Source organism: Myotis yumanensis, unplaced genomic scaffold, assembly GCF_028538775.1.
Source record: "Myotis yumanensis isolate MYYU_CA2020_CCGP unplaced genomic scaffold, mMyoYum1.0.hap1 SCAF_1, whole genome shotgun sequence".
Lineage (NCBI taxonomy): Eukaryota > Metazoa > Chordata > Mammalia > Chiroptera > Vespertilionidae > Myotis > Myotis yumanensis.
This window is the reverse complement of record NW_027223752.1, coordinates 197,846,603-197,871,147: the sequence shown is the minus strand read 5'-3', so window position 1 is coordinate 197,871,147 and position 24,545 is coordinate 197,846,603. Positions and strand designations below refer to the sequence as shown.

Here is a 24,545-nt window from a genome sequence, read left to right as displayed (position 1 = left end):
CCCAACTAACGAGTTTTTCCGAGATATGAGCCATCTCTAGGCCGATTTTTTGCTTTGAGTTGACAGAGTAATTTGAGTTAACGAGCTCCTTAACGATCACGGAACGAATTAAACTCGTAAGTCAAGGCCCCACTGTATTGCTTTTTTCTTATTGGCAACAATGAAAAAGATTTACAATGCCTAGTGTTAATGCTGTGAGGAAATAAGCACACTTGTGTATACTTATATACCACTGGTGAGAACGTAAACTGGGGCCCTCTGGAGTGCAATCTAGAAATTAAGATAAAAGTTTAAAATACATAAACTACTCTCTATTGGTTTAAGAGGTGCTTGAATAAACACATACATGGGGAAAACAAACAAATAGAAGAATTTTAAATATTCTTCAAATATTCAAAGCATAACCCTTCGCCCCCTTATTCTTAGTGTGTGGTTTTCACATAATGTTTTGGAAAAGGGAGGGAGTAACTTTAGTGTAGAGACCTGACAAATACTACTTCAGCAAGGTGATCAAGGTCAACAGTGAAAAGTCATGTTGCTAATATGCACCCCTTTCATATGATGTAATGAACATGACTCTTTTCCTCTGTGGTCTTCATCCCCCAAACCCATAATCCTTGTTTAACCATGAGAAAAAAACCTCAGAAAAACCTCAATTGTGGGACATTCTATAAAATACCTGGTCAGTACTCCTCAAAGCTGGCAAGATTATAAAAAGCAAAAAAAAATCTGAGGAATTGTCCTAGTTTACAAGAGCCTAAGGAGACATGAAAACTAAATGTAATATCGTATTCAAAGTTGGGATTTGGGAACACAACAGAAAAGTACGTTAAGTAAAAAATGAAGGAAATTAAATAAAATAAGGATCTTGGTTAATACCAATGTATCAACCTTGGTTCATTAATTGTAACAAATGTACTATTGTATGTCAGTGGTAATGATAGAGGAAGCTGGGTGTGATGTATAAGGCAATTCCATATTATCTTTATAACTTTTCTGTAAATCTAAAATGCTTCTACAATAATATCTTCAGTAAAAACAAAGAAAACATTTGAAAATCTCTAGAAAAATTTTTTAAAATGCATAGATCCCATACTCTGATAACTCTACATCTGGTACTATATCCCCAATATATAATCATGCAAATGTGCAAGGATGTGTGAACAAGGGTGGTCATCAGGATGTTGAATATAATAGTGAAAAACTGGGAACAATTTAAAACTGTCAATAAAGGGCTGGTTATATAAAATATTATATATCTACACACTATAATACTACTTAGTTATTGGAAATGGTACATTTCTAAATTTATTGATATTTATTTCTATAACATTCTCGAGAGAAAAGTAGATAAATTAGCATGTATAGTCTGATTCCACTGACAGATAATTATATGTGTCTGGGATGTATGATGTATGCAATCTGCATAGAAAGGTACCTGGAACATCAACATGTTAATAGTAGATATATATGAGTGTTGAGATTTTGTGTATGTTGAGATTTTATTTCTTTATATTTCTTGAATACTCTGAGTTTTCTACATGTTTGTATATTATCTTTATAAAAAGAGATAGTACTAAAAATACTTTGATTTTGATAACAAGATATATATATATAAAGATTTACTTTAAAAACATTCTTTGAGAATAAGAGTAACAAGCTTAAATTAGAAAATCTTTAATAATTTTATATTAATAATGTTTAATTTAATAATTTTTTTGTCATTGGGTAATATGTTCTGAAGACTTAGTGAATATCTTCCAAATGTGCTGGTAGGGCTTTTAAAAAATTAATTTAGTTCCTAGTTTTTAAATTGTTGAACATATGTTTTGCTTTATTATGCCATTTCTCTTCAAATTAGCCTTTTGCAATTTTACATATGCTCTACTAAGCATGAGCTGAGCTAACATACCTGGTCTGTCTGTCAATGACTGAGTGACTTCCTGAAGGTTGAGGACTTCTCTAGCATCTTACTGTAATGACAAATAATGGGGTACCATTCCATATGATGAAGCTGGGAGTCTACTCAAAACCCATTTTGCAGTTTGCTTCCTTCATTGAGCTAAGTACACAGCTGAAGCATTTCAAGATATCTTTGTGTGGATGTGAAAACTTCATTATGAGTAACTGGCCTCCTGAAATGTATATCCATAGTAGCTTGTTCAAGAAATATAGGAATGTCCATTGGCTTGAAGTCCAAATAATGGAATCTCATGATATAAATGATATAACTAAATATTTCTGTTGCTTTCTCATAACAGATTGGGAAGAGAAAGTAGTAAGTTGGGGAGGAGGGTTGCTAAGATAGAAGGTAGAAGTTTTATATGCATTTCCATATTTTCTGTAATATTCCCAAATTCAAGCTCTTGACTTTTGGATTTTTTCTGGACCATTGTTATGGCCTTCTAAATAGTCTTAGTATACAGGCTCTACTCTTCATAATCTAATTTTTACATTTCTGAACACAAATCTGTTGGATCCTGTTCCCATCCTGCTACCTCTTACTGAAGACTTTTTGCCTAGAAAATAAAATTTGCTAGCACCTTCTCCCCTCCGTGCCTTGGCTTATATTTTGACTGTTGTGTGACTTACTCATCTTTACAGACAACCTGAGAAGTCATCTTTATAAGAAGCCACCTCTGATCTCCGTGACTGAAAGTAATTTATCCTCTCACCACAAACTCATGTATGCTATGCTCTCATGTCACATACCCATTACAGTATATATCTTGTATCATAAGTGTTTTTAGATTTGTTTAATCTTTCATGTTAGACTTAGCTCCACAAGGGCAGGGCCCACTATCCATTTTTCATATGTTCACAATGTTTGACAGGATTAATGTTTAATAAATGTTTATTGTAGGAACAGAAGGCTCCCATTCCTGACAATAAACTGATGTTCTCAATGTTAATCCTACATCTACCTCCTGATATAGATTCTCTTCCCAAATCATTCTAATTCTGATATTTATTCTGATCTTATTAAACATTGAAATAATATACCTAATGTCCCTGGTTCTAATTCCATGCTCACCAAGCAGTTGTCTCCTACTTTTGCCCCCAGTGAGGTTTCCATCCATGGGAAAAATGTGTTAGACAAGTGGATGATTCAGTCCCCCAGCCATGATAGCTTTTATTGTGGATTTACTCAGTGGTTCCCAAAGTATGGTCCTTGGGTCACTAGCATCAGCATCACCTGAGAACTTGTTAGAAATGCAAATTGTTGGGCCCACTCCAGATGTACTGAATCAGAAACTCTGACATTAGGGCCCAGAAATCTGTGTTTTAATAATCCTGCCCCTTCTAACACTTTTCACTCATGACTTAAGAAAATGTGGATAAGAATTAGTATACTAGCAGATTAACTTAGAAAAAGCAGAAACACATCTTTTACCTTTGAAGAGAGAAAAATATGTAGAGCACCTAGCAATTGCAAATGTATTACAAAATAATAGGTTTATTATCATATTTTTTATGATGGAATAAAGAACAGAGATAATATTAACTCACCGCAGATTCAATTCTTCCACTCAAATTTCTATACTCTTGTGTAGCTGGTGAATTTAACTTATCGTTATATTTAACATTTGGGATTTCAAAGCTGCTAGAGTAAAAGTAAGATTTTTTATCTGTAAAACAAAGAAAAAGCACATTACTAAGTACTTTAATCTTTAGTTTATACAGAACCATGGGAGGCTATATTACATAATTTAAAAATTTGCTTCTATTAAATGAAAGAATACTTTAAACTTAATATAAATGTATTTATAATAAAACTAGAGGCCAGGTGCATGAATTTGTGCATGGGTGGGGTCCCTCAGTCTGGCTGGTAGTTGGGGACAATCAAGGCCAGCTGGTGGGGGGAGGGACCGCTGCTAGTAAGATTGTGTTTTCAGAAGACAGATTATAAATTAACAAATACTTAGGTACATCCAAATTTTAGGATTGACACTTAAGGTTATTTTATTTTGTTTAAAGTATTACAAATAGTAGTATATATCTCTCCTTTTTTCCCCATTGACCCCCCCACCCCCAGACTCCCCTACCCCCCAGCACATGCCCTCACCCCTCCTCCCCAGTGTCTTGCGTCCATTGGTTATTCTTATATGCATGCATACAAGTCCTTTGGTTGATCACTCACCCCCCCAACCCTCCCCTGCCTTCCCACTGTAGTTTGACAGTCTATTCGATACTTCTTTGCCTCTGTATCTATTTTTGAAACTTAAAGTTCTTTAGAACATTTTTTTTTTACAATCTATTATAATCAAAGCATAAATGCTAATTAGACCAGACATCCTTCCTTCCAGACAAAGCCACAGCAGGTGGGGGCCGAGGCAGAGGCAGCAGAGGCCCGGCCGCTGCAGGAGAGGGAGGGGGCTGAAACCAAGGCCCTTGCACAGATTTCGTGCATTAGGCCTCTAGTTTCATCAAGTTATTAAATGAAAAGAGAATCATAGTATTGATGAAAAATCAAAATAGGCAAATTCTAGTATTAGAAAAGTACCAGGAAATTTTTTTCCTTTGGCTAGAATACTTTTGCCTGGGTAATAATGTTTATTAGACTAAAAAGGCCAAAATAGAAGAGAAAAATATATAGATTGAGGGAAAATATAGAAACAAATACATAGTTAGGAGATTATAAGCAAAAAAATATAATTATCTTATATTAGGAACTAAAAGTGGCAATTAAAGAAGGCCAAAGTTTTTAAAATATTAGTTTCAGGTGTACAGCATAATAGTTAGTCACTTATATAATTTACAAAGTGATCCTCCTGATAATTCAAGTACCTACCTGATACCACACATAGTTATTACAATATGTTGACTATATTCAAGATGCTGAACTTTACATCCCCTTTGACTATTTTGTAACTACCAATTTGCAACCATCAGTTTGTTCTCTGTATCTTTGAGTCTGTTTCTGTTTTGTTTGTTCATTTATTTCATTCTTTACGTTCAGTATATAAGTGAAATCATATGGTATTTGTCTTTATCTAATTTATTTCACTTAGCATAATACCCTCTACTAAAAAGTCTTACCATTTTGTTGCAAATGGTAAGACTTCAAGGAAAGCCCAGTTTTTAATCTGAAAGTATATTTAGTTATTTAGACTGAAAAGTGGCTCTTTTAATCTTCTGGTACTTACCAAAAGCTAAAAAGTGGATCAGTAGACCTATTATCACTGCCAGGATTATCACCACTGCGATAACAACGAAAAGCACTACATATGGATTCAGGAATCTTGAGGTCGATGGCACCCGTGCTGGCCTTTGAACAAGAGAAAAACATCACAGGCTACTTATTTCACGCAGAGAAGCTATTATTTTAGTGCTCATGATCATATTCTGTCTTCTTAAACCTATTAGCTTGCACATGGTTCTATTTATGGAAAACCAAGTGATTCTCTCTCTCTCTCTCTCTCTCTCTATATATATATATATATATATATATTGATTTTAGAGAGGAAGGGAGAGAGAGCGAGAGAAACATCAATGATGAGAGAGAACCATTAGTTAGCTGCCTCCTGCACGTCCCACACTCAGGATCCAGCCTGCAACCCGGGCACTTGCCCTGACTGGGAGTCGAACCGTGATCTCCTGGTTCATAGGTTGATGCTCAACTATTGAGCCAGGCTGGCTGGGCTGAAAACCAAATGATTCTTGATGGGAATTTAGTCCTGGAAATAAACCTGACCTGGACAACATTCTCCTTAATGGTTTTTCTTTCAAAAATTTTTCAGCATGTTGTTGACATGTAGTTGCTAGAAGAATAAGGAAATCTAACCTATGGTTTGCAGTTGTTTTCCCTTCTTCCAGTTGATGAAATTCTCAAGAATAAAAACCCAATTGTTCTCTGTTTTGTTATAACTTCTTCCAGGACCCTATGTGGGACACCTACTATAGTAATCTCCCTCACCTGAGCACCATCCTCAGGGTTGTATAGAAAGAGATCATTTTGAATGGGGCAAGGATGGAGGGAGTCAGAACGGTAGCATTTTTCACTGTTATATTATCCTTATTATAAAGATGGGCATGTGGCCAGAGGCTGAGAGCTGAGGTCCAGGAGAGTAGCAAGCTCCCAAAATGAATTAGGATTGCACCACCAGCACAGGATTTGTGTGATTTATTCCTTTTTCTCATGAATCTGTCAACTGCAGTGTAATCCAATAGTATCTGATATTGCATTAGGCATATAGCCCAGGTACTATCTTTTACACTGCCTTCCTCTCACTGCACACACACTCATACTGGGGAGGTCATCAGAAGAGCTGAGTGTGAATTCCTGTTCTATCCCTTGTTTGATTGGTGATCATACTGTTATTTATCTGAGACTTCCTTTACCTGAAAAATAGGAATAATCATACCAGTCTCATAAGGCTGTTTTGAAGGTCAGTAAGGTTATGTTAGTTATATTTCTAGTTAAATCAGTTATTCACTAGGCTGTGGGCACCTTGAAAGTAAAGATGGTATTCATGCTATGTTTCCGACACTTCTGTAGGGTGCCTGGCATACATAAGTGATTCATAAATATTTATTTGCTGTATGTGTTAACACCTGGCCATGTTTCAAATTTTAAGATTTTTACTGAGCTGAAAGTATTTTACATTTAGCCAGAATATAGTCTGACTTTTATTTTTTTCCATTTGTTTTGCCAACATTCTGGTCTACGTGTGAAGGGAATGCTCTGAGGTCAGATATTGCCAGACATTTATAGGTTTCACAGCAGGGTTGCCTAGTGGTGTCTGGGCTCTGCCCAACTCACAGACTTATGGAAGGGTACCTCCTGGCATTTTGCAATGTATCCCCTGCATATCATATGTTATGGCCCTGGGACTAGTAACATGTCAGATTATTGGAGGTGGACATAGAAATGCCAACTTTCAATTTTGTTGAATAAACACATTAAAAATTGACCATGCCTCTGGCCAGGCCAGTGTGGCTCCCCAGTTGAGCATCAATCTATGACTCGGGAGGTCATGGTTCGATTCCAAGTCAGGGCACATGCCCGGGTTTGAGGCTCAATCCCCAGTAGGGGGCATGCAGGAGGCAGCCAATCAATGATTCTCATCATGGATGTTTCTATCTCTCTCTCTCTCCCTTCCTCTTTGAAATCAATAAAAAATATATTTTAAAAAATTGACCATGCTCGAATATTATCATTTAGTAGAAGGGCATTGAAATATGTAAAAGTAGGAAGGACATAATCTCAGAATGATAAAAAAAAAGATGATGAATAATTAGACTTTAGTTCTAGGATGTCTTTTTACTCCAGTGCTCCTATTTGTTCATTTTGCTCTACTAGTGAAACTGATGCTCACTGACACTGGTCCAGAGTCCAATGTTTAGGAACCACTAGTGGTAATTTCCAAGTTTGGAGAAAATTGGCACTTTGACATTTGTTGACCTTTGATCCTATTTACTCCTGTTACTTTATGGGATTGTCGTGCCAATGACAAGCGATCACCAATGCACATAGTATTTGGTATTTGTGAGTTCAGTGAATATTAGTGGCTGCCCAGCAGTAGGAGAGCCAAAAGGAGACAGCACTGGAGGCAAGGGTAAACCTAAAAACCTAAATCAATTTCAAATGGATTGGGCCTCCTCCTCAACCAGGGATTAACTATTTCCAGAGGCAAACATGTCAAGATTTATGGATGTGAAGAGAGAAGTACTGAAAAACAAAGTTTAAGTTGGAGGTCCAAACCCCAGAAAACAAAAACATAAAGGCTGGAGTCAGCACATGCTTTAGCTTGGATGAGCCTCCCATGGGAATGACATTAGAGCCGACTTTGCTTCAGTTCATAGAAAACATCTTAAATTCAATGACTGAAAAGCATCATGAGACATATGACTCAGTAAACAAAGGGCGTGGAGCTCAAATTATCTTAATCTCACAAGCCATAGTTAATTGCATAAGAATGGATTGTTCCACCCTATAGAAAATAGCTGAAGAAATGTCTGCTCTTTTTTTAGTGTGGTTTGTCCTTAAACCTTTGTAAGTGGCTGGCTTTAAAGCTTATGACAACACAAACTCAATTGTGGACAATATTTACTTTGTAAACTATTAGAGCAAATGTGTTCCAGACACTGTCTACATTTTTTAAAATATATTTTTATTGATTTCAGAGAAGAAGGGAGAGGGAGAGAGAAACATCAACGATGAGAGAGAATCATGGATCGGCTGCCTCCTGCACGCCCCCTACTGGGGATCGAGCCAGCAACCTGGGCATGTGCCTTTTCTCCAGAATAGAACCCTGGACCCTTCAGTCCCCAGGCCTATGCACTGAGCCAAACCAGCTAGGGCCACTGTATGAATTTTGACTCACAAAGCAATAGTTCTGGGCTGAAGTGAAGTGAGCAAGTTAGGGGTGAGGATACATCAGAGGGAGATAAAGTGAGAAAGGCAGGAGTAGGGTGTCGGCAGGTGAGGGGAGATCATTCAGGGCTTTGTATGTAAGGGCTTTGGTCTTTATTCTGAAAATGATAGTCTTTGAGGGTTTTGAGCAAAGGAATGACATCAGATCTATTTCTTTAATAGGCTCACTCTGGGAGGTGCAGAAGAATAGTGGGCTGGGGATGGAGTGGGAGATGATTTGGGAAATCATTCAGTGATTGATGGGAGAGATAATGGAAGGTAGTGATAAGTGGTCAGAGTCTGGATATATTTTAAATTTAGACCATGGAAGATTTGCTTATGATTCACTTCTGAGATGTAGAAAAAGGGATCTAGATTGAATCTAAGAATTTTGTTTCTTTCCAATCAACCTTTTAAAATCTTTCAAGGGATTCTTTTTTTTAAAAAAATTAAATCTTAGGTTTTAACACTCTCCCCTTTCCCTACCTCATTTGAAATTTATCTATAGCTTTTCATCATCCTCAGGATGGCATCCAAACCTTCAACATGGCATTTAAAGTCCATCACAGTCACCTTTGGAGTCTTATCTTCTGCCACATACTCATCTGCCCACTTATCCCCAGTCAGACACCTGGTGAATTCCCGTTTTATTCTTAAAATAATTCAAGCATCTTTCTTTTCCCTTCCTGTGATCTCACTGCTCCTTATCTGATCTCATATGCCCAATGAATTTCTCTATTATAGTCCTTATCCCTTCATGTGGTAAACAATGATTGTACAGCCTGAGCCCACATCTAGGCTGTAGCTCATGAAAGGTAGAGATGCATGGATATGTCCTGTCCTTAGCACAATACCCATTACGAGTCCATATGGGGCTTTGTTTATGGAAAAACTGATGGATGAGACTGCGGAGATGAGTTTAAAAATAATTGTACTGTAGTTTGGAGGGACTTTAAATACAATTGTATGCTATCCATTCTTGTTTTGAATACTGACAAAGTACAGATAGGAGAATAATCTATTTAGTGCTTACCATGTATTTGGCACTGGATTGAGTTTTTCTACATCATTTAACTTAATCCTGGTAAATAACTCTGGTTTATAGATGATGAAATAGAGGCTTAGCTACTCAGCTAGTAAGTGTCAAAGCTGGAATGTGAATCCAGGTCTGTCAAGCTCAAACTGGAAAAATGTCCACATCAGATGGGAGGAGGTTTTTTGTTAATTATCATGTCGTTGTTACTAATTTCTATCACACTACGTTACTCTTGATGCTAAGAGATGGAAAGTTCAAAAATATTTGTAAAACCTTTTATTGTAGAATATGCAAACACATACATTTTGATATGCATGTTTACATTATATATTGGAGCATTGGACTTATGAAGAATATGAAAATGGTTCCAAAGTGAAGGGACAAATTCTATTTTAGTCAGTTTCATTAACTCTAGATGGTTACCACTGGGCAGGCAGCAGAGGTGATCCAATTCAATGATTTAATTTTTTTTTTAAGTTGAGGAGCACTTTAAATAAGGTCTTATTTGGAAGGTCAATAATAAACAGAAGAAAGTGGAGTAGCTTTTCTGGTTGAACTTGAGATGGGTGAAAATGACCTATTTTCTCACTGAGTCAATCCAATACTTTTACTTATTTCTAGAATTTTTTTGTTGAACTTGATGTCATCTTAGTTGATATCGACTCAGTTTATCAGCTTGGTAAACTTGAGTACACTGTATAAGGAAAGAGACACAGGATTCATTAGGATCGTACGACTGGATGGTGGCAGAGTCAGTGCCACAGGTTTAAGACTTCTTATTTGTTTTATTAAATTATACATTCTGAAAACTCTGGGCTTATATGGAAGGTAAGAATCCTATCCTTTGTAATAGATGACATAGTGAATATAGTCAATAACATCTTAGTAACTATGTAAGGTGTCAGATGGGTACTAGACTTATCGGTGTGATCACTTTCTAAGTTATATAAATGTCTAATCACTATGTTGTACCCGTAAAACTAATATAATATTGTGTGTCAACTGTAATTGGATGAAAAAAATAATCCTGTCCTTGAATCACAAGCATGCAACACTATATGTGTGTGTACCTTTGGATTACACTACATGACATTTTAAAATATTCAATGGTTTACTTTCACTTTATTTTTTTTTTATCTTGGGTAGCATATAAATAAGCTTATATTTCCTGATAATATAAATCACTTTATCCTTCCTGAGGATACAGAGGCTAGGCAAGTGGTGAGGGACCCATGCTAGAATGCTTTTGTGAGAATTAGGAAAAGGCAACTTCTCTGGCAGACAGAGACAATTATAAAAGGGTGCTCCTCAGGCTGCATTCAGCTCTACTCTGGGACAGAAAATTTGGCACAGAGCTTAGGCTACATATCTGCTTCTAATCTTCTCCTGAATTATCCATTTTTGTATATTGCACAAACTATACAACTGTGTATAGCAGTCCTGTAATGATGTGTCGAAATTTGGTAACCTGCTACTTGTAGGGAAAGCCAATGTAGGATTGAAATTCTTCTCACAAAATTTGTAAGTTGATATGAACAAGTGACTAGTATGTATTTATGTATGCATGTATGTATGTAAGTATATATGTATCTATGTAATGACTAATTTGGGAGTGATGATGATTCATGAGAACCTGCTGCCAATGAAGCTAGGAGTGTGGGCTCAGTTGTTTCATAAGCTGCTTAAGTTTGTCCTTTGCTGGCTCTCAGGCTCTTTTGAACAGGTCTAAGTCCTAGAGTCAACCTCATGAGAGGGTGTGGCCACCACAGGGCAAATCTACCTTTACTGCTGGGAGAAAAATAAATGCCTTCCCTAGTGATGCTCCATTCATACTTTGTCTAATTGGTTATAAACTTGAAGAAATCTTTATTATATATGGAAATACATGGGCATTTTTCTCCATTTTATTGTTGTTATAACATTAAATATGTTTAAAGTTGATTTACAACAATTATTACCTGATTTTAAAAGATTTCACTGGGTTCTAGTATTTAAAGGTGTATTAAACAATTATTAAAGAAGAAAAATAGAGTAAGCCTCATCATAATATATCAAATCTTATTTATTTGGACCCTACTAAATTGAAAAATACTTCCAGTTTTATAATATAGTCAATAATGTCCACTTTATGCTTCTCCAAAAAAGTAAGGCAGATGCTGAATTTTTTTCAATTAAAAAATGATCATTTCTTCTTTTTGAGATTTCCTTTGTTCTGATATCAGTTATGTTTTTGAAATGAATGATATGAGATTACCTGAGCAAAAAATTTAAAAAAAGAGGGCGAACTCATAGATATGGACAACAGTGTTGAGACTGTGGAGGGGATGAAGGTGGGTGGAGCTAGAAAAGGGCATAGAGGGGCTACATGGTGATGGAAAATATAAAATAAAAGTAAATTAAAAATAATACCATGAGAAATGTAAAAAATTTTTTTTTAAAGATTTGGTAATTGACATTAAACTGAGTGCAGTGTTTAATTCTTTCATTAAAAGACATTTAAGGGGATGTGGAAAGAGAACTGGAGTTAGGAGATTTGCACTGTAGAAGTAGCTTTGAGTAATTGTTAGAAGATGTCTGGAGACTACTGACTGACAAAGAGTCAGTTAAAGATTTAGAGCTATATTCTGGTTACTGCACTACTAAACTTACAGTATACTTGCTTTTAGAAGGAAGGCTATCTTTGCTGGAACTGTACAGTTTGCCCAAAGGGTGGGTTCTTGCAACCATAATTGAGATTATAGAGCCTTGTTAGTGTGCAAATGGGCACAATGTCAATATGGTAGGTGGTGGCTCTTCTACAAAGGTCAGGCTACCTAGGTGATGTGAAAACAACAGAAAGATGGAAATATTTATTTTGGAGCTTCATGATGCTGATATTTTAAGTATATTTCTCTCGGAGTCACCAAATTCACAAAGTGATGAAAGCAATACCTTGTTGACTCTACCATTGTTGAAAGACGTGTACCTAGTGTTTCAATACCAATGGCTGTAACAGAGAAAGTCCTGGAACAGGTTACTGATCTCCTGCTAATTAAGGGTAGGGAGAGGCCAGCATGTACTCTAGAGGTCACTGCTGTTCAGTGTTAGTTTCCTTCTGAGTTCTAAAAAGTTAGCTACTGACAGGACCATTGAGCTCAGAGTAAACTAACAAAGCAAGAAACTATTTAGATGAAGATTTGCTTCCTTGTCCATTTTCCTCTAAATAGCACTTTATCCTCCCTGGATTTAGTTTTAAAACTTGGTTTTCTTTCTCCTTTGCCATTTTTAAAATTCTTCCCCTTCATTTATTTTCCTTTACTCTTAATTAAAGACACCAATATTATTTTGGTAACTTTCTTCAAATTACAAAGCCATACCAATGACAATCTAATTATGATATTTGATACTGTATTGCCAGAATGCTTCTTGGAAATGAATACTTGAAAATAATTTTTGTAGCTATTGAAATGATGAAAATATTTTGAATTTGTATTTCGGTGATGGTTACACAATTCTATAAATATGTGGGAATGCACTGAATTAATTATAGCCTTAAACATGAGAACTTTTTGGTATGTAATCATATCTCAGTGCAGCTGCTGAAGAAAATTAAATTTATCTTTTAATGATTATTACTTACTATAATAACAAAATTATCAAGCTTTCTGCAAAGAATTGTCTGTGAGGGTGGGCTTAAACTCATAAGAACTGAAAAGGACTCAATAACCTGTTCAGTTCAAGTTTCAAGGCCATTTTCTAGAAAATAATTCTCTCAGGCATTGGAATACAGTGGTGTGTTATTGTTGATGGCAAGCCATTTGTTACAAATAATAGTTAAAGCATCAGAGTTTTGAAATGATTTACTTCTTTTTAAAAAAATATATTTTATTGATTTTTTACAGAGAGAAAGGGAGAGGGATAGAGAGTTAGAAACATCGATGAGAGAGAAACATCGATCAGCAGCCTCCTGCACACTCCCCACTGGGGATGTGCCTGCAACCAAGGTACATGCCCTTAACCGGAATCAAACCTGGGATCCTTGAGTCCACAGGCCGACACTCTATCCGCTGAGCCAAACTGGTTAGGGCGAAATGATTTACTTCTTACACAATTTAGAGCAGCTAATTCCAACATAACATTCCTCTCCCTCATTTGCATTTTTTAATTTTTGGTTGAGCAGTGTTTTAAGTAAGGCATTTGGAATTGCTTATAATCCTGGTCAGATCCATGGAAAAGAGTGATTTTTAAATTTTTTAAATCCTCATCTAAAGATATGTTTTACTGATTTGAGAGAGATAGAGAGAGAGAGAGAGACAGAGAGACAGAGAGACAGAGAGACAGAGAGAGATTGCTGTATGAGAGTAACATCGATCAACTGACTTTGTGCATGCCCCCACTGGAGATCAAACTAGAACCTAGGCATGTGCCCTGACCACGTGCCCAGGCAACCTTTCGGTGCACGGGATGGTGCTCCTGCTAACTGAACCACAGTGGTCAGGGCCAAAAGTGTGATTTTATTGAAGGCTTCTGACTTCTCTGTTTTCTAAAATCCAAGTACATAAACAATCCTTGTCTACTATAAGATCAGTATGAAATGTTCAAAACCTTAACTTATCACCTTGTCAAAATATACTGACTCTAATATAGAACTAGATACATGTTTGCTCTTTATAGAACATAAATGAGTAACAGATTTAGGGGTCCTTTCTCCCAGCTCAATGTGACCTGATTTGTAGTACTAAACTGCAAGTATCAGGATATTTCATTCATTGGCTCTACAAAGTGTGTCCCACTGAGGTGGGAAATTTGGTATATCACACTCCAGAGAAGCACAGGCAGCATTATTATTATTTTTTTGTCCAAATGTGTTCACCTTCCAATATTTGATTTGACTGTGACATAAGGACTCAAATGTAAAAAAGATTCTAACCACTGCCAAGGAAACAATCTAGCTTAATTTGTATAGAAGGATATATAATAGTTTTTAAACATTGTTTACTTAGGTAGGAAAGCAGGGAGACAGGAAAGGAGGTATTATGCATGATGGGGTAGAAGAAAGAAAAACATAATTAAATGCACAATTTAAAGAAGTAGAAATCTATTAGTAAAGGATCTAAAAAAAGAAAACCATTTCCTTACAGACGGGATGGGATAAGTTAACAGGCATGGCATGATAGACAATCCAGAAATTTCCTGAAACTATTCTCAGTACAGCTAGAGAAATGAAGACTAGATTCAGAATCCCATATGTATTCATCATGGTTAGTTCTATTTAACTAAAGGATATTGTTCTTATGGGGGTGGGGGGGGGGGGGGGCGAAAAAGTGGCTTTTAATGAATCATGGACCAAACCCAAGGTTAGTTGTTTTAAGTACTCTTGAGTAATATTTAGTTGCATCAATATATTTTTTTAAAACAACATCTTTACTCAACCTCTTCTGAATTTAATCCTACTGGCTTCTTGCCTAGATCGTCTACAGAAACGGAGGAAAGAGTTGTGGTTCTCAGTATCATCTGTCCAGGATGATTTCGTGTCGTAGAAAAATGAGTATAGTTTCAAGATCTCTGATACTGATTTTTTTTTACACAGTAGAATGTATTCCTTAGAGCTCAGAAAAAATAAATGCAGATATATATATCTTATCTTGGGAAGCAGAATGCATACTGGGGTTAAAATTGTTGAGGTGATCAGAAAAGCTGTTTGACCTGAGGTAAAATCACTTCTCTGGACTTTTGGAAGAAGTTGATTCCAACTCACATGGATGACTTTGAGGGGTTCAGGGCTTTAGAAAAGAAGTAACTGCAGATGTGGTGGAAATAGCAAGAGAACTAGAATTGGAAGCAAAGTCTGAAGATGTGCCTGAATTGCTGTAATCTCATGATAAAACTTTAATGAATGAGGAGTTACTTCTTATGTATGAGTGGAGAAAGTAGTTTCTTGAGATGGAACTAATTCTGGTGAAGATGCTAACAAGATTATTGAAATGACAACAAAGGATTTAGAATATTACATAAACTCAGATGAAAAAGTAGTGGCAGGTCTTAAAAGGATTGACTCCAAGTTTGAAAGAAGTCTTACTGTGAGTAAAATGCTATCAGAGAGCATCATGTGTCATAGAAAAAGCATTCCAAAAAGGAAGAGTCAATCAATACAACAAAATTCTTTTAAGAAATTGTCACAACGACCCAGGCTTCAATCACCCTGATCAGTCAGCAGCCGTCAATACTGAGTCATCGTAGTTACTCATTCAATGGTTTTAGGTTTGGGATGTTGCTTTTATTTTACATATTATGAATACACGCTAAATTTAGACTTAAAGAATACTTTGAAAAACTTAAATAATGGCAAGTTTTTTTGTGTTATTTTTTTTTAACTCAAAAGAAATAGAACCTCCAAGTTTGAGTAACACATTTTAAGGAATTGGATTGGATATCGTCAGGTTTCCTTAAAACAGTAGATATTGATTCTTGCCCTCATGTTTTATTTTAGGGGTGTCAACCATAGTCATCTCAGGAGTTGGAGTGGAATAAGGGTAAGTTAAGTAACAAATCTCTGAGAAAATAGCTTGGGAGTGCATCCCGGAGGACAAATTGATAGTGAGCATGAGAGAATTTGCTGGAAAATATATTATCCTAAGTGACTGATTGCAGTTGACCATCCTATGTATTATATAACTCCATCACCACTCCCTTATTAGTAAAACATTTGTTAACCAAAAATAATATAAATTTTTTTTATCACCACCATTAGTAAAACATTCTGGCCAAATTCAGCAACTGTTTTAGTAGGTGGCCTTGAGGATTTTGTGGGCAAAAACTTATATTTTATTCGCACTACTTAAATACACTTGCCTAGTTTTTATTAAGTTATATATCCTTTGCCTAATTATTTGCAATGCTGAGCATGGTTTTTTAAAGTTAAAATAGACAATTATAAACTAGAATTGAGTTTGAAATGCATTTTTGACAACCATCTCCCCCCTTGCCTCGTGTTGTCTTGCACTGTTAGGAGGCAGGGCACCTGACTGACGGTCTTTGGCATGTCTGTGTAGTCAGTTAATTGTATTATGAGCACAAACAAAGGGAAGAAAATGGAAATAAGATGTGTTATGATGGGAGGAATCTTGCTAAGACTTCTCTGTTCCTAAGCTGAGATATGCCCATTTACACCAAATCTTCATCCTATCGTCCAAACATCATCTCACACTTTTATTGTAATTCAGTGGATATAGACACTCTCTTAATGGACCTAAGACGTCTGGAATATCCAAGGATTTGAAAGAAATTATGATTAAAAGGAATGATGATCCTATCATGATAACACCGCTGCCCAAGTTCCTGGGCTCTGTAATAAGGTTTTCTTTTTCAGAGAAGGGAAGAACAGATGGGAAAAAAAGAAACACACCATCTCTGCAACCTTTAGGAGAGGACAACCTGGAAGGGTGTGACAGTTTAATTTATACATAAAAGTAATCAAACCATCCAAGGAAGCCCATTCGCAACCAAAGAGATCTCAGAATTACTTGGAAATTTACCTAAAACTACTTTAAAATGATCTAAAAAATATTAATTAGTTTTCATTTCACTTCTCTTACCCTTTTTGAATACCCTGCTCCCTCAGAGCATATGGAGGAATTGTGAAATAGTGGAATTTGGGATATTTTTAAAAATTGCGTTTCTTTATGCTCTCTGGAATATTTCAGCAGAGAAGAAAATTTCAGTTTTAATTCATTCCTTGAAATATTAAACTCATGCAGATGTACTGACTTAGAAGTAAGATTATCAGAACAAAAATATGTTTATTTTTTTTAACACCCTCAGCCATTTGAATATGCTCTCCCCTGCCCACCGAAAATTCTGCTCTTTATTCATGTTGCCAGGAGGAATTATTTCCCAGTCACAGGTCTTCAAATTGATAAATAAGGATCCATAAGTTATTTTCAAAATTTCATCAATTTGGTATGATAACTCTATTTTATTCTGATAAAAACCAGCCAATCAGTATATAAATTACTTTATATATTTTGATTTATTTTCATGAATTCTTTATATCCATTGCATGAATATAAAATCATTGATATTATTTTCTTTATGTTACTGGTAATTATTAATTATTGTTTATTGGTGGAAACTTAGGCTGCTACGAATTTTCACTCTTTTATGTATATATTTAAATGCACACTATTGTACATATATTTTTAATTTATTTTTTTAAATTTATTTTCAATTATAGTTGACATACAATATTATATTAGTTTCAGGTATACAACATAATGATTAGACATTTCCATACCTTATGAAGTGATCACCACTATAAGTCTAGTACCCACTTAGCACCATATATAGTTATTACAATATTATTGACTATATTCCCTGTGCTGTATTTGATGTCCACATGACTGCTTCTGTGACTGGTAGTTTACTAGTATATTTCATAATCCCCTGCACATATATTTAACTATTAAAATAATTTTTATTTTGGTTGAGTTTTCTAACATTTGGGACATTTAAAATAAGCTCAACTACACTTAACATAGCCAACACACTATTCATGCTTTGATCTATCCCCCTTTTAAAATCACATCAGTATCATATTTTTTTTTGTCATGGAAAAACAAAAGGAACAATTTGTAAACTCATAGATGCCCACACCAAAAAAATCAAATTATATAATCATTTTGAGACTGTACTGTTTGACTAGATTAGGCTACAACTTGTTTTTTATGTGAAAGTGTATAAAAGGAAATATTTATTACCTGAAAACAAAACTAGATAAATACTATTTTCTTCTTAAGTTTCAACAAGAATTTACTTGAAAATAATGATGCCGTAAGTATATAAAAAGTAGACAAATAATGTCTTTACTTTCTTAAAGAAAACTTCAGGATTCATTGCATATTTAATAGCTAGTAATGACACTGCAACAGGAGTAAAAATACAGAATCCAAAAAAAATTTAAAACAACTGAGTTTTTTTTTTTTTACTGATTTCATTTAATGTTCACACCCATCACTTTTTGAAAAATTGAACATGAGAAAACAAAAACACTTCCTTATTTAAAGATATGCTGTCATAATACCAAGCCATCTCTTTAGATTTTTTTCATTTCATAAAAAAATGTAGTCAAGCAGCCAAGAATCTTATTTAAACAATATCAAGCATATTATCTTAAAATATCTAAGAGTGTTAATAAAGTTTCCAAAAAAGTAACTAGAAGCTTGCTAGACACAACCCGAAATTTTCAGCTTCTGTATGTTTTTCACATGCTCTAAGATACAGTAAAACTTCTAAAACTACAGAGTCAGAAACGTACTTACCTGTACATTTTAATGCTGAATAATGAAGAGGTCCTTTTTTCTCGCTGCTCTGAGGTTTTCACGCAAATGAATGACTGTCATGTATTCTGTGTGATCCATGAAGGAGCTGAGGTCAAAGGAGGAAGTCCCATGTGATTAATCCCGAACTTGTTAGACAAGTCTGAAGGAATCAACTTGAACCAATAGAATGACTGTGGAACAGAATCAGAAAAAGACAGGGAATTTCACAAACCAGGAAGAATTTCGTTTCTTCTGGTTAAATTGTGATTCAACACCGTAAGAAGTGACAGGTACTTTGTGGAAGCCTACAACCACTCCACATACTGTAGGGTATTTACTTTTTTCATGTAAAGAAGATGTGACAGTCTTGCCTGTGTTATATCGTCACATAGCTCATTCTTTGCCACAGTATGCCACGGACTATCAGAAAATACTTTCCATGTGTCAAAGAATTCTCCTGTTTGAGAGAAAAATACTGTTTTCTCATTAGCATATGAAACAGAGATTCAGAGAAGTAACTGAGTAGGCCTACAAAGTTGTGTAATAATCAAGTAGAATAGTTTAAACTAAAATTCACTTTGTCTTTTTCTAAGTATGTATTTTGAAAAAGTATTCTAATTACTTCTAGTAGATGAATGGGCAATGGAGCATAGTACGAGTGTGTGTGGGGTTAGAGTAAGGATGGAGTGTTGAGTGATGTTTGCAGACAGGAACTATGACCAAGAAAACATAGAGGCTAGAATAATGTGGAAGTGAGAAAAAACATTCCTGTTTAGTGTGTTGAAAAGAAGTAGGAGATAAATTTGGAAGGTTATGCTCGGATTACTTTGTGAGAAAAAATGAATGCTAAAGAATTGGAATGTATAATAGAATTAGGTTGGATATTAAATATTGATTGAATTCTAGTCTCAGCTCTTTCACCAACTAATGGGAGCCTAAGGGGGGAAAATCACTTATTTCTCTGAGTCTCATTTATCGAATGAGAAACAAGAAGCTGAATCAGGTTGCCTTAGAGGACATTTCCAAGTCTAAAGTCCTATGACTTTACCTTGTAAGTCAATGGTAACTGCTAACCAATAAATTCATGCCAGACTCCCTTGTTTTCCCTTATATATTTTCATCAGATCATATATTTCATGCCTGATATTCTGATTTTTTAAGTAAAACAATGAAAGATTATTTTTAAGACTTTTGAACAAAGTTAATGAAACAAACCATATTATTTCACATGTTAACCTTTAAGTTCTTTTCACATGTTCAGGTATTTTTTCACACAGTTATATAAAAATATATAATTTTGTATTATGTTTTTTATATTTAATGTTATTTCATAAGCATATCCCTGTATTAATAATTTTTATTTCTAGTAGCTATATAATTACTAGTAGATATATATGTATATATATGTATATATATCCAATCCTATCTAGTAATAGACAAACATGGTAATTAACCATATCTTCGCTACGCCTCCCATTGGCTAATCAGTACAATATGCAAATTAACCCAACCAAGATGGCGGCTGGCAGCCACGCAGCTGACGCGAGCAGGAGGCTTGCTTGCTCCAGTGATGGAGGAAGCCAAGGTTCCTCGTCAGCCGCAGCCCAGCTATGAGGTCCGAAAACAATAAAGTTTCAATTATAGAAGCTAAACAAACCCCAGATACCTGTTTTCAGCCAGCCATGGCCACGGAGCTGGAGCCGGCTCTCAGGTCCAGTGACAGCAACAAAGTTTCAATTATAGAAGGTAAATAAATCCCAGAATATAAAAAAAGAAAAAAAGGAGAGGCTGGGAGCTTCAGTCGCCGGCCAGCCTGAAAACGGCCCTCAGCCCCTCACCCAGACTGGCCAGGGACCCCAGTGGGGACCCCCACCCTAAAGGGGGTATGACCAGCTGCAGACAGCCATCAGCCCCTCACCCAGGCTGGCCAGGCACCCAAGCGGGACCCCCATCCTGATCCGGGACACCCTTCAGGGCAAACCAGCTGGCCCCCACCCATGCACCAGGCCTCTATCCTATATAGTAAAAGGGTAATATGCAAACGGACCCTAACAGCAGAAAGACTGGGAATGACTGGTCACTATGATACACACTGACCACCAGGGGGCAGGCGCTCAATGCAGGAGCTGCCCTCTGGTGGTGTGTTTCCACATGGGGGAGCTCTGCTCAGCCTCAAGCCAGGCTGATGGCTGCCAGTACAGCGGTGGTGGTGGGAGCCTCTCCTGCCTCCTCAGCACTGCTAAGGATGTCCGACTGCAGCTTAGGTCTGCTCCCCACTGGCAAGTGGAGATCCCCTGAGGACTGCTGGGCTGCCAGAGGGATGTCTGATTGCCAGCTTAGGCCCAATCCCCGGGGAGCAGGCCTAAGCCAGCAGGTGGTCATCCCCTGAGGGGTCCCAGATTGCAAGAGGGCACAGGCCGGGCTGAGGGACGCCCCCCCCTCCGAGTGCACAAATTTTTGTGCACCGGGCCTCTAGTAGCTATATAAAAAGTATATTATAACTTTTTGTTTTGATATAATTTCAAACTTACAGAAAACCTTCAAATATAGATTCATCAGGTATTAACTATTTTAATGGCTGCATTTTAAAGGATTAGTCATATTACACTGACTAGATTCATCATAAAATACTGAAACTATCTCCTGATATAAAGTGTTTATATCTATTTTATTGTTGATGATTCATTCTTTTAATGACCACCTTCACAAACATAGTTTTTTTTCCACTCTAATGCTCAATTTTTCTTTGAAATAAATAAAAGGTAAAATAATTTATTCAGCCAACTTTACTTTTATTTTAATAATTTTTTCAAGGATGTGAAGTGTTGTCCTCTGGTTTTTGTTGACAGCACTTTCCCCAGAGTATGCATGCTCTTTCTCTTCCATCTTTGTGTTTCCTGGGGTACTCAGCAAAGGCCTTTTTAAGGAGTATGTGTTTAGTCAAAACATATTGTTTGGATGTCCAGTAACTGAATGTATTCATGCAGATCCGGCGCCCCATCACTATTCACAGTAGAACTTGGGATGAGTCAGGGGTGTGGCATGGGGAAAGCTGTGCTCAGTCTGAAAGTGACTTCCTGCTTGCCTGGAATGAGCCCCATACAAAGAGAGCTGGGGCATAAAATTATGATTTGAGAGGCAAAGGATTTGCTCTTAACAGGGACGAGTTCAAAAGATGTAGACTCTTTAAAAACATTTTTTTAAAATTTCTCAATTACAGTTGGCATGTAATATTATATTAGTTTCAGGTGTACAACATAGTGATTAGATGTTTATGTAACTTATGAAGTGATTACCCTGAGAAGTCTAGTACCCATCTGACATCATATATAGTTATTACAATATTATTGACTATATTTCCTATGTTGTACTCTACATCCCTGTGACCACTTCTATGACTGCCAATTTGTACTTCTTAATTCCTTTACCTTATCTCCCTTCCCCAAACCCCTCCCATCTGACAACCATTTGCCTTTCTCTTTCTGACTTATTTCACTTAGCATAATACCCTCTTCATTCAGGTTGTTGAAAATAAGAAGATTTCATTCTTTTTTATGATTAAGTAATAATTCATTATACATTCATCTATCTGTGGACTCTTAGGTTGCTTCCATATCTTGGCTATTGTAAATAATGCTGAAAGGAACATAGGGGTGCATATATCTTTTGAACTAATGTTTTGGTGTTCTTCAGATATATACCCAGAAATGGGATTTCTGGTTCATATAGTAGTTCTATTTTTAATTTCTGGAGAAACCGCCAATACTGTTTTCCACAATAGCTGCACCAATTTACAATCCCACCAACAGTGCATGAGAGTTACATTTTTCTTCACATCCTCACCAATGTAAAAAGATATTGACTCTTAATCTTAAGATCCTCAGAAAGTGGCAGGTTAGGCCTTGACCTTTTCTGTTTGTGAGAGGCAGCATTGCAAGAATAAGGAGCATAGAATTACATACAGAAATAGCATAATCCTCTTCTCTGTCATAAGCTTGATTTTATTCCTCCAGTTGTACATTCACAAAACCAAGGCAGCCCGACTTAGGAGGGCTAACAGGAACAGATATTTGGGGGGAATTAAAGAGAAAATTTATTTTGATGAAGAATAAACTGCCAGCCGAAACCGGTTTGGCTCAGTGGATAGAGCGTCGGCCTGTGGACTGAAAGGTCCCAGGTTCGATTCCGGTCAAGGGCATGTACCTGGGTTGCGGGCACATCCCCAGTAGGGGGTGTGCAGGAGGCAGCTGATCGATGTTTCTCTCTCATCGATGTTTCTAACTCTCTATCTCTCTCCCTTCCTCTCTGTATAAAAAAGCAATAAAATATTTAAAAAAAAAAAAAAAAAAAAAAGAATAAACTGCCAGTATATGAGCTATTGAAATTGATTCTTTTGCCTGCCTAGGCTGAGGGGGAGAGATCATAGTAAAGAAAATATCTCCAAACATGCAAACAATTAGTTCATAAACTTAACTTTGAAAGAAATATGAATTGCTCAGTGGAGTCCGTCATAACAATACAAGCAGAAAAACAACAACCAAAATGCAGATGATCTAAGAGGGTGTAGGCCAGTAGTGATTTATTTGAATTTGGAGTTTGATTACTCAATTCAGAGAAGTCCAGTCATATAGCTTTGGTTGGCAATGAATTTGTCATTACCTCTCTCACAGTTATTATAAAGATAGAAAAACAAAGATAATAGACATGCTCACCATCCTATATAATAAAGGCCTAATGTGCAAATTGCCCCATCGACCAGGAGTTCGACCAGGAGTTTGACTGCTTGCTATGATGTGCACTGACCACCAGGGGGTGGCGACATGTGCCACCTGGGGGTGGGGATGAAAAGTAAAGAAGAAAGCACACTGAGACTGGTAGGAAATGCAGAGGTACAGAATGGGCTGGTCCGGCACCCCCGTGTGCTGCTTTTTTAATCAGGAGGGAGAGCATCTCTGCAGAGGCCACCCATGAAAAGCAAGGGGTCCCAGCCCTACACCAGAAGCCCAGCCCAGGGTCCCAGAGCTGGGGAAAGAAGTCTTCATAACTACAGGCTGTAAAAACAAGTGCAGATTTGGGCTTAGTGAGGCTGCTGGAGACTCAGATGTTCCTCTTTAAAGGCTGGGACCATGAACTGAACTTATAAGGTCACGCTTGCTTTGAGCTCCAGTACCAGGGCGAGGCTTTGGGGGACACAGACACACACGAGGAGGAACTGGATTGTCTGACATCAAGGCATGAACTTGGGGCAGCTTTCTCCCAGATGAAGGTGCTCCCAGGGATCACTGTTTCTATGCTGGGACCTTCCCAGTCAGAGGGCTGACTGGCAGCCATTTCTGTTTGCTCCACCCTGGTGATTCCCTAAGACCCCACCTCATCCAATTTACAACCCCATCCAAGCTGCCTGCAACAGCTTTTGCATATGAATGACCTGTTCTTGCTCAGGCTAAAATTTCTCAAACAAGCTGCAGCGGGGTCAGGGAGTCACAAACCTAACAATAAAAGGACCAAGACCTGGAACCAGCACTGGCCTGCCTTGCTTCACAGCTGGGCCTCCTCTGGGCACTTTCAAACCCAATACAAAGAAGAAGAATCTGCAGATCTCTCTGTAGCTCCTGCTGGGTGGCCCCAGGAAGTGGCTGACTTTGCACCTCCCTGGAGACCCAAAGCCAGTGTACCCAGTGGTCAATGTCAGACCATACCAGATTATAATTCTACACATCCATAAGAAACACACTCAAGGGGCAGACACAGTGAGCACCAAAGCCCCACTGAAGCAAGTCCTGCTCCATAGGATATCTTCTGCATAGCAGCTCTCCCACTGTAGTCACAGCTGGTCCTTATAGCCATTGTCCTGGAG

At 36.9% G+C, this 24,545-nt stretch overlaps 1 protein-coding gene across 1 annotated transcript in view; it reads right to left on the bottom strand.

The window, feature by feature from the left end:
* The window catches only part of TMPRSS11D (transmembrane serine protease 11D), a 51,725-nt gene extending 32,949 nt beyond the window's left edge, over positions 1–18,776 (bottom strand). Inside the window, exons 1-3 of the mRNA XM_070410191.1 lie at positions 18,689–18,776; positions 5,148–5,269; positions 3,511–3,629 (exon numbers count right to left, since the gene is read on the bottom strand). Of these exons, the coding sequence (XP_070266292.1) occupies positions 3,511–3,629; positions 5,148–5,269; positions 18,689–18,696 (249 nt within the window). The 5' untranslated portion in view covers positions 18,697–18,776. The remainder of the gene's footprint in view (positions 1–3,510; positions 3,630–5,147; positions 5,270–18,688) is intronic.
* Between the last annotated feature and the right edge of the window lie 5,769 nt (positions 18,777–24,545).